At 36.5% G+C, this 15177-nt stretch overlaps 1 protein-coding gene across 1 annotated transcript in view; it reads left to right on the forward strand.

Annotated features, from left to right (window-relative positions):
- The first annotated feature begins 6577 nt into the window (after positions 1–6577).
- Positions 6578–15177, forward strand: part of LOC135223114 (uncharacterized) — a 25039-nt gene continuing 16439 nt past the window's right edge. The window contains exons 1-2 of the mRNA XM_064261618.1: positions 6578–7681; positions 7996–8125. Of these exons, the coding sequence (XP_064117688.1) occupies positions 6578–7681; positions 7996–8125 (1234 nt within the window). The remainder of the gene's footprint in view (positions 7682–7995; positions 8126–15177) is intronic.

Consider the following 15177-nt stretch of genomic DNA (forward strand, 5'->3'; position numbering starts at 1 on the left):
CGCTACTTGCATTCGCTAAGTTTTCTCCTATTGTATTACTTATTTCTTTTGGATCAAGTATTCTTTTTCCATCTTTCAATATGGCATGTCTTGGTGGTTTAACTTGGGTACCATTTATTTTTCTGAATTTTTCCCATATATTTTGTATGGGAGTATTATTAGAGAGATCTGATACATATTTCCTCCATGAAATTTTTCTTCCTTGAATTACTTCCTTTTTAAATTTTGCAGATATTTTGTTATATATAGGCTTTAATGTATCAATTTCTAGTAATAAATAGTCATTTTTTTTTAAAGTTCCTTCTGAAATTGGTAATGTTTTATTTATTTTGTCTGAACGTTCTATTTAAATTATCTAGTCGTCTCCCTATTGAGTGTTTTATATTAATTAACTCTGTTAGTTTATCAGACCACCATGGGACTTTGTGCTTTGTTGGATGGGGCTTTGATTTTGGTATTGCTTGATCAGCAGCCTTTTTAATGAAATCAACAAGAATTTTGTTAGTTCCATTATGGTCTTTTAAATATTCAAATGGTTGGATATTTCTTGTGTGTATTTCATATTTCTCCCAATCTGCTTTCTTAATGTTATAATAAGAAACATGTTTTGCAGGATTATTATGTAATAAGGATATTAATATTGGGAAATGATCACTGATGTGCAAGTCATCAACTATATTCCAGTCTATTCTGTCAACTATATTTGTTGTACAAAGTTAGGTCTACTGAAGAAAATGTTCCATGTGTTTTCGAAAAATATGTACTAATTTCGTCATCATTTATACAGCACATGTCGTTTGACTCCATGAACTCTTCAATTTTACTCCCTGTTCTATTTGAGATTGTACAGTTACAGTTCCATATCGGGTTGTGAGCATTAAAATCCCCTACTATCAATGTAGGTTCTCTGGCATTGCCAAACAAATCCTTAAGCTTTTCTATGTCATAATTTTTGTTAGGTTGGTTGTAGCCTATATGTTACAAATTACATAATTATAGTTTTTTATTTGTATTTTGATGCTTGATATTTGCAAGTCAGCAAAATTTACAGGTAGTACTCTGTCATACATACTTTGTTATGTAGTACATATATAGCAGTACCTAAATTTCCTTCTTCTCTAGATGTCGATACTAAGGTATATTTACCGATTGTTGATATTGTTTTATTGACATGTTGTAAACATAATATCATTGGTTTGTATTCTTTCAGTAAGCGTTGTAATTCTCCCAAATGTAATCTGGTCTGGAGACCATTTATGTTCCATTGTATTATATAGTTATTGAAAATATTATGTTAAGAGTGTTCAAGCATTACTTTCTTGTTGTGGTTTATCTATTTGCATTTCTTCTAAAATTTTATTTACGACATTTATTTGTTTTTCCTTACAGGATATTAGATGTCCAATGCACATACAGCCTTTTTTGTGAGTCTCTAGACTAGTGGTTTCTTTACTTCTATATTTTATAAAATTTCATATAGTGTTTGTTAAACTGTCTTTTATTATGTTTCTGTCTTTGTTGCATAATTCGATGAAACATTCATTACATCCACATGTGTTTTTATGTGTCCTCCTTTTTTCATTTACTCTTAGTGCACCGGTGATGGAGTAATCTCTTCTCCCTTCACATAATCATTTTTGTCTATGGTCTTCTCCTCTATTATTTCTTTATTGTTCTGGGTATTTCCATCCATTTCTTCTATTATTACTTTAGGAAACAAAGGTATGTTCTTATCTTTTTCTGGTCTGTGCGCTTTTTTTGGATCCTTGGTCTTTGCTTTAACAGATGCCTCTCTAATAATTGTTGGCTTTTTGGTTTTGGGTGGAGTTCTCTCTAAAGGTCTCTTTTTATCTTTAGCTTCTAGCTCATAACTATCTCGTGATGTTTCAGTGATACATGTATCATTTTTTTGTGTTTCCATTTCCCTTAATATCTCAAATGAGTTTGAACATATATCTGCACAAGTTTCTTGGTTTCTTGCTATATTAGTTTCTTGTAAAGTTATTCTTTCTTCTGATTTATCTATTGGGGGTTTGTTACTTACTTCCATTTTTGTTTCATTCCTTGAGCTCAATGCAGTAGAGAACATTTGCTTCCTAGCGGGATCATGCATTCCTCTAACTCTCAACTCTAGTTTGGCTTCTCTAATTGGCATTCCTGATCTCTCTTGAAGTAATTTTAATTCTGTGTTGTATATATAATACATACACTCCTTAGATCTAGCATGGTGATTTTGGCCACAGTTCACACATTTTGGTTCACCACACTTCCACTGCATGGTGTATGTTTGTCGGATCCACAATATGCGCATATAGATTTATTTCTGCAATTTTTCCAAGTATGTCCATATTTACTACAGTTTTGGCACTGTAGTGGCTTTGGAACATACGGTCTCAGTTTTCTATTTTGGCCCATGATTTTAATTTTGAAAGGTAGTTCTTGGCCTTCAATTTTTATTTTTGCTATTCTCAATGTATTTTCCTTATTTTGTCTACTGGCTAAACTGTATATTTCACAATCTTGCACATTGTTGTACCTTTTTTTAAGGGAATCCAGCAAAATATTTTTTTCAATTGGTTCCTCACTTTTAGGAAGTATTACAGTACCCCGTACGCTGTTCATACTGTCATGTTTTCTTACCTTTACCTTTATATTATCAATGTTCTTTATAGTTAAATAGTTTTCAGATTGGTTTTTTGTAGTGATTTCTATTAACCACACCTGGTCTTTTATTCTAAATGACATTTCTGAGGTTGGGTGCCTACTTAACAAATAATTTTCCAATCTTAATGAGGATATTTTTTTTCAGTTTCCAATGTCAAGAACCTTGACCTGGTATTTAAGTTTTAATACCAGCCTGTTCTTCATTACCTGGGATTTCCTTAGAACTGTCCATTGCCATGCCAGAAGTTATAGGGGTTTTTGTTTTGTTTTCCATATAATATAAGATTAAATACTTCGTCCAGGGTGAGATCCCTCTCACCAAGGAGGCCCAACTGAGGGAGGAGCAATATTCTGTTACACTGTGGTAACTGCCCTAGGACACTCACCCGGATATACGCCATATCCACGGTGCCTTAAGGGTAGTCAGTCCCATGAGATCGGACCCAGCACTGCGGGCATGGCTTGACATAAAAAATTTCCCCTCGCTCAACCACATCAAGTACTTTAGTTTTATGGATGGAGCGGCATGCCGTCCAGCTCCACACTCCATCAGGTTAAAAGAGCAGTCAATTCAATAGTCCAAAATCATGCCAAGGTCGTCAACGAAAGAAGAAGGGAAAGGGGAAAATTTATAAGAGGAGGAGTAAAAGAGTTAAAGGTCCCAATGTTCACTTTGGGTCCACAGCAGACAGAGTAGGCACAAAGGGGCACATTCTCTCTGCAGTGGATCCCCAAGCCCCCCACCTCGTCAAGGAGTTGGGATCAAGGGGAGGAAAGCTTATAAGTTACCTTTGTCAGGTTTAGAATTAGAATGCAATCTGTTGGTCAGTAACATTAAATATAAATTAAGGACTAGTGAAAATAAAGGAGACACGACACAGATCGTGATTCCCAAAGTCCTTATTCCAGTAGTTTTAGATATAGTACATTGGAGGTTTGGTAGTCCGCATTTAGGGGTAGAAAAAAAACGTATAATGAGATGCGCAGTAAGTATATTTGTAAAAATATGTGGACAGATGTGGAAAATTTTGTGAAATAAGTGTACAGTGGGCAATGCTTGCAAACCTGCAAGAGTAATTTCTAGCAAATTAGGGTCATATCTGATACCGAGTAAACCTTTTCAGAGAATACATATGGTTATCTTAGGAAGTTTTTGTGAATCTAAATACGCAAATAAGTACTTGCTAGTAATAATAGATGAACTAACGGGGACAGTAGGAATTTTTCCACTTAAGCATAAAATGGCTGAAGAAGTAGCTAAAGCATTTTTAAAAATCAATGGTGTCATCTGCAGATATGGCTCACCCGAGGTTCTGTTGACTGACAATAGTGGAGAATTTGTAAACAAGACCTTAGAGTGTTTAGCAGAATTCATGGGGATACAGAAGGTAACAATTACTCCATACAGACCTGAAGCTAGTGGGTTATGTGAACGAGCAAACACGAAAGTGCTTGAAGCTCTCAGGAAGACTATAGGAGGAAACTATGGAAACTGGGATAGATACATGGATATAGTTAGACATAACATTAATACTACAGTCAGTGATTCCATTAAAATGTCTCCATTTGAAGCGTTGTTTGGTTGCCAAGCGCGAGGCACATTTGATTTGCTACCTATACCTCATCATGGAGAAGATACAATTGAAGCATTAATTTCCACAGGAAAGGAGAGACATGCTTGTCTCAGCTGTAATCTCGAGGCTATGACCCGAGAAATGGTGGAAAAAAGCAATGAGAAATCATTAGATGTTAAAATTGCTATTGGAGATAATGTATTCCTAAAAATCAATGTGAGGAATGAAATAAATTATAAGTTAGGTCCAAAGTTTGAGGGTCCTTTTAGAGTTATTAAAGAAAAGAAAGGAAACAGATTTGTAGTCTTAGATGAAAAGACAGGTTAGTTGAAATTGACACATATATCAAAGATGAAGACAGGAAAATGATAAAAAGGTGACACTGTTCAGTTGCATTTTTTTTCCTCTTTCTAGATTTTGCAAATGGATGACGAAATGTGATTAATCAGTCTTATGTAACATTTTTTTTCATTCTTTTACTATTTTCTTATGCACAATTGCAGCGATTTAGCATCAAAACCCAGGGTAATTGTTTTAATAATGGAAAAATGGGGTGAAAAATGTGGGGAAATACCGTGGAGTTGAGAAATATTATAAGGGATTCTTCTAGTGTGACGTTTGGTAGTGATAACTGGCGGTGAATTTCAGTGATTTGGTGATACATGGTGATGATTTTTGGCGGTAATTCCTGGTTGTTGGAATAAACTTTATGAAAAGCTTTACTTGTTTATTTAGTTGAGTATGCCATTTAATTTGCCGTTTCAACGTTTTCTTAAATGTCATTTGAATTATGAATTTGATTAGATAATCTAGGTTTATTGAAATACTACATTATTATTATTTGTTTTGTATTGCTTTAATATGAGCGACTTGCCTTTGTAATTGTTGAGTAAGAAATTTAAGAATAAGTGATTATTACTGTTTTGTGATCCTGTAAAATTTCCAATGATTTGTTGTCATCGTTTGTTGTAAGATTTAAACAGAATACAGTTAGAAACAACAACGCCAACACAGACGGCTTTCCTTTTTTCAACCCTTCTTGGATGTTTGTACGAAGTGTTCGTCTTATATTAAGAACATTATGGTGCCCAGACCCGGGACAGGATATCAAGAACCCGTTTGTGAGTAATTATATGCTAATAAATAGGAGTTCAAGATGGAGAACTTGTTAAAGAAGAGAAAGGCTGCCAGAGGATGGGTTTCTAGGCTAGGAAAGGAGCTCCTAAGTTTATTAGGAAGGCCTGTCCTTAGTGCAGTTGAATTGAAGGCTGTTATAGAAAATTTTGATATTCATTTGTCTAAGTTAGATGAAGTACAGTAAAAAATAAAAGTTGAGTTAGAAAGTGACTTGCTTGATGATGATTTGGACAAGGCCTTTGAGTTTAGAACGACGTCTCTTATACCTAGGACCAAGGCTGCTGAGAAACTCCTAGAGTTAGACAAAAAAGGTGACGATGATAGTAGTACTAATGGATCTTCAGGTGCACAAGTGAAGCTGCCTAAGCTAGAACTGCCGAAATTTAAAGAAGTGACAGAATGGCAGTCCTTTTGAGACCAGTTCAGTTGTCATGTAGACAATTCAGATATACCAGTTATAAGTAAGTTTAGTTATTTAACGTCATTGTTGGAAGGAGAAGCCAAATCAGTTATCTCAGGTCTATCTCACACAAGTGCAAATTATAAGATTGCATGTGATCTACTTAAGGAGAGATTTGGAAGGCCAGAGAGGATGATATTTACCCATGTTCAAGCACTTTTAAATGGCAAGGTTCCTGTTAAGGCAGGAGGCCCTAAGTATGTTTACCTGCTGTGAAATCTACATGATGAGTTGTTGACGCATATCAGAAGCTTAGAGGCTTTAGGTGTATCTGGTAAACAGTGTGAAGTTTTCCTGACGCCAATTATTCTTTCTCGTCTTCCGAGTGAAATACGAATGGAGTGGGCTAGGAAAGGTGCTGGTCATGAAAGTGATTTGGAATGGCTTCTGAAATACTTACAAGAAGAAATTGAAACTATTGAAAGGTCTGAGACATTTAAAGATGTTACTTCTAGGAAACCAGAAAATCCTAGTGTATCTGAAGAAAAAAGAAACTAGCACTCTAAGGGCTCAAAGGAGGAGGTATCCTCTGCATACCTCATCAGAGGTTGAATATCCTATCTGTGGATTTTGTGCTAAAAAACATAAAACAGAAAATTGTTCTGAAACCTTGAAATTGAATGGGCTACAGCGTGCTGAGAAAATAAAATCTGCTGGATTGTGCTTTTTGTGTTTAGAAAATGGTCATTTAGCTAAAGGGTGTTTTTCCAAGTGTAAAAAATGTAATGGAAAACATATCATAATGTGTGGTATTAAGTTGGATTCAAATAGGGATAATGACTCCATAAAGGTTGCTGTAGAAAACAGGTCTGAAATTGTAAATAAAGGTAATGAGCAAGGTTCCTCTGTTAATTTTGCTGGAGCTGCTCTTCATAACGTTGCTTCTACAAATGTAACTTGTACTATTTTACAAACTGCAAAGGTTAGTGTTGTGGAATCTAATGGTATACCTATTGAAGCAAGAGCTTTGTTTGACAGTGGGTCTGACCGTACTTATGTTAGTAGTAATATTGTAAAGAAATGTAAACCTGAGTGGATTACTAGTCAGCCCCTTACATATTCAGTATTTGGAGGTGACAATTCAAGTAAGAGTAGCCTAAGTAACATTTATAAATTGAAGGTACTTGATCGTAATAATTTATCCCATTTGTTGACAACTGTTGAGACTCCTAAGATACGTCAGCCCTTGATTAGACCAGTTATTCTAAATATGTTAAATGCCTTTTCTCATGTACAACTTGCTGATGATTATCAGAATAATTCATATGTGAATATTGATATATTAATAGGTTTGGATGCATACTGGCAGTTCATCAAGTCTGATGATGTAATCCAATTTGATGGAATTGTAGCTCAGAACTCTGTATTCGGTTGGGTACTGTCTGGTGCTTGGCATACTAATCCTTCTTATCCTTGTACGTCATCTCAAATGTTGTGTATTTCTAAGGTGTGTGATTATGATATAAGTAAATTTTGGGATCTAGAATCTGTAGGGATTAGTCCTAAGGAGTCCAATAATCAATTAGAGTCAAATTTCACATTGCAGGAATTTTCTGAGAAAATTCAAATTGTTGAAGGTAGATGTGAAGTAGCCCTACCTTGGAAAAGTGAAACAGCTAAGAGTGATCTAATGGATAATAAAAAACTTGCTTTAAGGAGACTAAATAAATTACACTGTAAATTAGATAAGGATGTTAAGCTTAAAACTATACATTACAAGGTTTTTGATGAGTATGAAAAGGAGGGTATAATTGAGGGAGTTCCTAGCAATGAGATTAGTAGTGCTTTCCCTATTTTTTATATGCCTCACAGACCTGATGTAAGAGAGGCTAGTACAAGTACAAAGGTAAGACCTGTTTTTAATGCTTCTGCTGCTAGTTACAATGGAGTATCTTTGAATGATTGTATCCAAACTGGCCCCTCTCTTAACCCAACTTGGTAAAAATACTGATTCGGTTTAGGAGATGGCCTATAGCCTTGTCAGGTGATATCAACAAGGCATTTTTACAAGTGAGTATGAGACGAGAAGATAGAGATGTACATTGTTTCTTACTGAAGTGTGAAAATAATAATAGAATTATGAGATTTCAGCGTGTTTCATTTGGTAACACTGCTAGCCCCTTTTTATTAAATGCTACAATTCGATATCATCTTGAACAGTGTAAAATGACTGAGGTAATACAAGAGTTAAAGGAAAATATGTATGTAGATAATTGGTGGAGTGGTGCTGACAGCTTTAATGAAACTCATGCCAAGTTCAGTGAGGCTCGTAAGGTTTTATCTCTGGCAGGTATGCCTTTGACCAAATGGGTCTCTAATAGCAAACTAGTGACTTCTAGATTTAATGATAGAATTAATATTGTTAAGGAAGATGAAGCTACGGGTGTGTTAGGATTGTATTGGTATAACAATTCTGATACATTTTCCTTTCATGGAATTGAACTAAGCTCCAAGGTAGAGCTGGAGTTGACCAAACGATCAGTTTTGAGTCATTGCTAAATTATTTTATCCTCTGGGTCTTATAAGTCCCTTTGTAATGTATGGTAAACAACTCTTTCAAGACATTTGGAGATTGGGTCTTCTTTGGGATGATTTGTTACCTCTGGAACTGCAGTTTAAGTTTCAGAAGTGCGTCGAGAGTGCTAAATTTCTGAAATCTTGGAATGTTAATAGGTGCTATTTTCCTGATACTTCATGGGCCGGTCTTTGTAAAATTGAATTACATGCCTTTGGAGATGCTTCCACAAAGGGGTATGGTGCTTGTGTATATATACGAACCTGCTCCCAGGATGGTTCTCATAAAGTGTCATTGGTGGTATCCAGATCTAGAGTAGCACCTGTCAAGACAGTAACTCTTCCTAGACTGGAATTAATGGGGGGTTTATTATGTTCAAGGTTAGTAGTTTTTGTAAAGAATGCTCTAAGTTTGGGTAATGATACCTCCCTCATATGTTGGACTGATTCTAAGATAGCACTTGCTTGGATTCAAGGAGACCCTTGTAAATGGAAACCCTTTGTAGCTAACAGTTACTGAAATCCAAAGTATAACTCCACCTAGCTGTTGGCATCATTGTTCAGGAATTGACAACCCTTCTGATTTGAAATCCAGGGGGATGTTAGGTGATCAGCTTTCGGCTAACAGTTTATGGGTAAATGGTCCCTCCTGGCTATCTGAACCTTTGTATTTTTGTCATGAAGGTAAAAACTTGTTTTCTACTATGGGAGAAGCTAATTGTAATGACAATATGACTTGTGTTGCTCTCAGTTTAGACACATCTTTGTTTGAATTTGATAGATTGAGTCACTATAGTAAAGCTCAGCATGTAATGGCTTGGGTTTGAGATTTGCACATAATTGTAAAATGCATGTAATTAAAAGTTTGGGAACTTTAGGCCCACTAACTTTAGATGAATCAATTAAGGCCAAAACTAAATTGATTCATTGTGTACAGAGAGAAGTCTATCCCTCGGAAGTTAATGCTTTATTGAGAAAAAACCTATTCCAAAGGGGTCAAGTTTATACAAATTAGATCCTTTTCTAGATGAGCAAGGTTTATTAAGAATTAAGGGTAGGCTTGAGCATGCAGATTTAACCTATGAAAGTAAACACCCAGTAATAATACCCAAATGTCACTTGGCTAAACTACTTGTCAGCTTTCAGCATATATTTCTTAAACATGCGGGTGTTTCTTCTATTATGCATTCCTTAAAAATTAGTTTTTGGATAATAGAAATTAGAATATTAGCAAAGTTTGTCATCAAGATGTCAAAGACATGATTCCAGAGCTTGCAGTCAACCTGTAGCTCCTTTACCAGAATTAAGGGTGAAGGCTGCACCACCATTTACTATAACTGGTCTCGACTTTGCTGGTCCTTTATTTTGTGCTGATTTTGCATCAAAAAAGTTTTATATTTTGTTCTTCACGTGTGCAGTAGTCCAAGCCATACATGTAGAGCTTACCAACTCCATGAGTGCCTTTAACTGTAGGCTTGCAATTCCCAAATTCTATTGCTCGTAGGGGGCTTCCATCAGTGCTGTATTCTGATAATGCTAAGACCTTTGTTGCATGTGTCAGTTAATTGCAAAAGGTTTATGGACACCTATCTCCCCACTGGAGATTTATAGTTCCAAGGTCTCCTTGGTGGGGAGGTTGGTGGGAACGTTTAATAAGATCAGTAAAGTCTGCTGTTCGAAAAACTTTAGGTGATAATTATATTTCCAGGTGTGAATTAGAAACTAACTTACATGAAGTTGAAGCCTGTGTAAATTCCAGGCCTTTGACTTTTGTTAGTGATGAACCTGATGCCCCTGTCCCTTTATCTCCCTCTCATTTTCTTATTGGGAGAAGTACAGGTTTTCAAACTCGGGTGAACACTGACCCTTCTTGTATTTCAGCTAAGGATTTAAGTGATAGAGAAATCTTAAGAAGCCAGACCTTAAATAAGTTTTGGACTGTATGGAGCAATGATTATATCAGGAATTTACCTTGTGTGGTTAAGGGTTTCATTCCAAATTGTGAGATAGAGAAAGGTGACTTAGTGTTAGTGATAGTTGATGTATTTCCAAGCAATGATGGACTTATTAGAAGTGTAAATGTAAAAACTTCCAAAGGGGTAATTACCAGGTCTATACAAAGATTACATTATCTGGAAATTTAAAGTTTTGGCTCTGAAGCTATAACAGAAACCATAAATGAATCCATGCCTGAATCCCCTCTTGAGAAATCAGAATCTGTATCCTCTCTCGAAAAATCTAAGTCTGTATTCCCTTTTGAGTACTCTGTTGAGAATCGCACCCGATCGGGACGGATAACTAAGGTCCCTAAGAAACTAGATATGTGATCATATAGGTTTGTGTCTGGATTCACATGTTTATTCAAGATTTGAAAGTCCATTTGCTTTGAATAACTTATGTCATAATTTATTGTTTACTTTTGTCTCTTAGCAAACATCAGTTTGAGTTATTGCTACAGAATCTATTGAAATTACTGTGAAATTTTAACTATTTCAATTTGAGACAAATTCCAGTGTAACTTACTGTATGTTGTTAGACTGTACCTTGTTCACTATTGTTTTCTATGTTTGATAGGAGTTATGACTCCTATGGTGGGGAGAATGTTGGAATTAACTTTATGAAAAGCTTTACTTGTTTATTTAGTTGAGTATGCCATTTAATTTGCTGTTTCACCGTTTTCTTTAATGTCATTTGAATTATGAATTTGATTAGATAATCTAGGTTTATTGAAATACTACATTATTATTACTTGTATTGTATTGCTTTAATTTGAGTGACTTGCCTTTGTAATTGTTGAGTAAGAAATTTAAGAATAAGAGATTATTACTGTTTCGTGAACCTGTAAAATTTCCAATGACTTGTTTCCATCGTTTGTTGTAAGATCTAAACAGAATACAGTTAGAAACAACGACGTCAACAGCCAGCTTTCCTTTCTCCAACCCTTCTTGGATGTTTGCACGAAGTGTTAGTCTTATATTAAGAACACTGGTGGAGTTGATTTTTTTGGTGACGATTTTTGGTGGATATTTTGGTGGTGAATTTTGGTGGCTATGATTTTTGGTGGTGATTTGTGATTTTATGAGCCAATAGGGTGGTGACTGGGGCTCTTTGTGGTATTATGGCTCTTGGGAGGTGGTACTGGTGCTTTGCGGTTTTACGGTTCCCCTGATAAGGTGATGTATTCTATGAAGTTCTATTCACCACTGATAATATATATTTGGTGGTCTGTAGTTAATATACGGGATCGTGGTTTATATCCCGACGAGGTGATTTCTTGGGTGTTATATACATGTGGTAGTATCACAAATGGTTTACTTTGAGGTATATTTGGCAGTGTTTAAATGGCTTAGGATTTAGCCTGTGGTGGTGTATTTTATATCGGTGGTCAAATGGCTCAGGATTTAGCCTGTGGGGGTATATTTTATGTTGGTGGTTATATAATAGAAGATTTTTTTAGGACAATTTTGGGTACCCTTATGGTAACAATGAGGATGTCTTGAGGATAATTTTGAGTTTTAATGTGGTTCTGTGATATCAGTGAAGATTTACTGAGGATTCCCAGCGAGGATTACAAGAGGGTTTGGGGCCAATTTGAGAAATGGTGATTTCGGAGTTTATGAGTCTGACTAGACAAGTCAATGGTGCGATTTGAGGACATGTTAAATAAACAGGTGGTTTGGTACTGGTAATGCTGTGGTGTCTCAGATGAGACCAGTGTCATAGTAATCACTTTATAGCAAGGAATTACATATTAAAGGAAAGGAAAACGGATCTTCTTCGAGAAGTTCTGCTGCAAGGAGGCATTCGCACACGTGTTGGAGGTGCCTGTTCTCATGATGGTTTGAGAAACCCCAGGTGTGTCACAGAAACTCAACAGGCGCCGATGTGTCGTCAGAACACGCCGCAAAATATGATGCAATATTTCGTCGAGATCCTTCTAAGATGTTCCTATCATCTCGGGAGCCTGTGACATTCGCTGGTAGGCCCTACCCCCTGGTCGCGGTATATATAAGACTGATGAAGTAGGAGAGATCAGATCATCAGTGAGAGACCAGCAGAGATCATCAGATCATCAGTGAGAGATCATCAGAGAGAAATAAGAGAAGAAGGAACTGAATGATAAGAGAGGAGGAAGGCACACGAGAGTTTGATCGGAATCTGGTCAATTCATCGTCTGGGAGTGGACGACCGAGATATTTCGATGTTCAGCAAGCCCTCAGAGAAGAAACGTTCTACAAGAGGTTTCGAGGAGTTCCTGCCCTTCGAGTATCAAGAATAGACATTGTTTTCTGCAATGTGGAGTCAAGATGTCTGAAGTTACAGTTCTCCTTTTGTGAAGCCATTGCTTTGAGCATTGATTTCCGACAGCTGCAAAACTGGCCAGCAAGCATTTTCATTACCTCACTGTTTCCCCAGTTCATGCATTGTAAGATTTTACTTTTGTTATGTAAATAGGAGAAACCATTCTGCATTTATCTTTGTTAGTAAGCTTGTAAATAAACCTTTGTTCTGTTTGTGTATCTTTCTATATTCGTATCCCCAGTTTCAACTGTTGGTGTTGAATTCTTTTTGTTTATTATAATATCGAACCTGTAGCGGACCTCTCTCCATTCGTAACAATTGGTGACCTTGCTAGGCTATTCGGCACCGTAACATTGAAACAGGGAGAATATAGAAAGAACCAGAATTAGTGAGATGGTGAAAGAGTTTATTGAGTCTGGTAAGCTTCTAGGTCTCCGTGAGTATGTTGAAAAGAAAGAAAGAGAAAAGTATGAGAGAGATGAAAGAGCGGCTGAGAGAGAGGAAAGAGCAGCTGAGAGGGAAGTAATGAAAATGCAGCAAGATAGAGGAATGTTGGTGATGCAGCAGGAAGAAAGAGACAAAGAACGAATGCATGAGTTGGAAATTGCCCGGTTAAGGCATAGTACTTGTAACCGTCAGACAGGCGAGAACGAAAATGAAGCTGATAGGTTAAGTATGAGTGCAGTATTGAAATTAGTACCAAAGTTCGGTGAGGAAGATGTAATGACATATTTCATGTGTTTTGAGAAGTTAATGGAAAGAGTAGGTTCTCCTAAAGAAATGTGTATAGTTGTATGTGTATAGTTGTATGTCTAAGGAGGAATGTGATGATTATGATATTGCGAAAGAAACTGTTCTTAGCATGTACAGACTAGTACCAGAGGCGTACCATAAGAAATTTAGATGTTTGGGAAAGGATGAAAATATTACGTATGTAGAATACAGTAAGAAGTTATAAAGGCTGTTTTTTGATTGGTTAACTTCCGCTAAATTTGAGGATTTTTATGGTTTGAAGAACTTAGTGTTGTTAGAAAACTTCAAAGATAACGTATCCCCTGAGATTAAACTTTATATAGAAGATAGGCGAGAAGTATCTTTTGCAGGAGCAACTAGGTTAGCAGACAAATACAGTTTGACTCATAATCTAAGTGTCAGGAAGAAACGAAACGATCCTTCGTCTGGTAGAGTACAAAGCAGTAAAGGTTTCAGTTCTAGTAATAGCAATGCGAGTAAAAGTGACCATTCCTCTTATACATGCGGAAAACCTGGTCATACGTCTAAGGTTTGTAAGACTAAAGTGGCATCTAATGCCTCAGAATTAACTTGTTTCTGATGTAATGGGAAAGGGCATTTAGCGAGAAATTGTGCAGTAGAAAGGACAGACGGTAAGAAACCAGTGTCTTTAGTTAACCTTTCATCAAGTAGGAATGATGAGAGGAACTAGGAAATTTTTAGGTGAATTTCTGTCAGAAGGCGTAGTGTCCTCTCTTGGAGGAGTAGATTCGAGAGAAGTAGTCTTGCTTCGAGATACAGGAGCTGTTGTCTCACTGATTAGGAGAGAGAGTGTGCCAGACAGGGCGGAAATCAATATGGAAGAAAAAGTCATGTTAGGTGGATTTCCTAACACTTGTGTTCTTTGTCATTTGGTAATGACTTAGCTTTACCCAAGAATGAGAATCATGTTGTGAGTGAGATTCCAGTGCCTGAAATGGTAGTAACTAGGTCAGGTTTAGATACAGACATAGACTACAGCCATAATTTGTTCGTGGATTCGAACAAGTGTGAGTTTGTGGATTCGAACGAGTTTGATAGAGGTGGCGAGGTTGATCTTGGTGTGAGAGTGGCTGAGAGACCTGACTCTTATCGGTGACAGTGATAGCCAAGGAGGTGTAGCTGTCGAGAGTAACGTAGTCAATGTAGTGGAATCAGGTAATAGTTACGGTGATGAATTAGGCACTAACCTTTTGAATAAGGATGAGCTAGTTAAGTTTCAGAGAGAGGATGAGACACTAACCCGAATTTTTTAATGTGAGTTGGATGATGATCTCGATAATGTGTGTAAGGAAACGTTTTGTTTAAAGGAAGAAGTTTTGTGTCATTATGTTCGTCCCAAGTCAGGTAGTAAAGAGGAAATCACCAAACAATTAGTGGTTCCTAGGAAACTTCGTGAACTAGTTTTGAAGTTAGCACATGATGAGCAAGGACATTTGGGAGTAAATAAAACTTTCAAGTGTATTTATTAGTAGGGAGTACTTTTGGCCTAAAATGAAGAGTGACGTAAAGAGGTATGTTTTAAGCTGTCATGAATGCCAAATTGCAGGAAAACCGAATCAAGTAATTCCCAGAGTTCCGTTGCGTAATATTCCTTCAGTAGGTGAACCTTTTGAGAATGTAGTTGACGATATGGTCAGACTGTTGCCTAGAAGTAAGGGAGAGAATATATATCTGTTGACAATCATTGACAGACTAACTCGTGAGTGAATGAAGAAGTGTGCGTGTTAACTGGATTAAGGCTTTATGCAGAAT

This window comes from Macrobrachium nipponense, chromosome 8 (assembly GCF_015104395.2).
Source record: "Macrobrachium nipponense isolate FS-2020 chromosome 8, ASM1510439v2, whole genome shotgun sequence".
NCBI lineage: Eukaryota > Metazoa > Arthropoda > Malacostraca > Decapoda > Palaemonidae > Macrobrachium > Macrobrachium nipponense.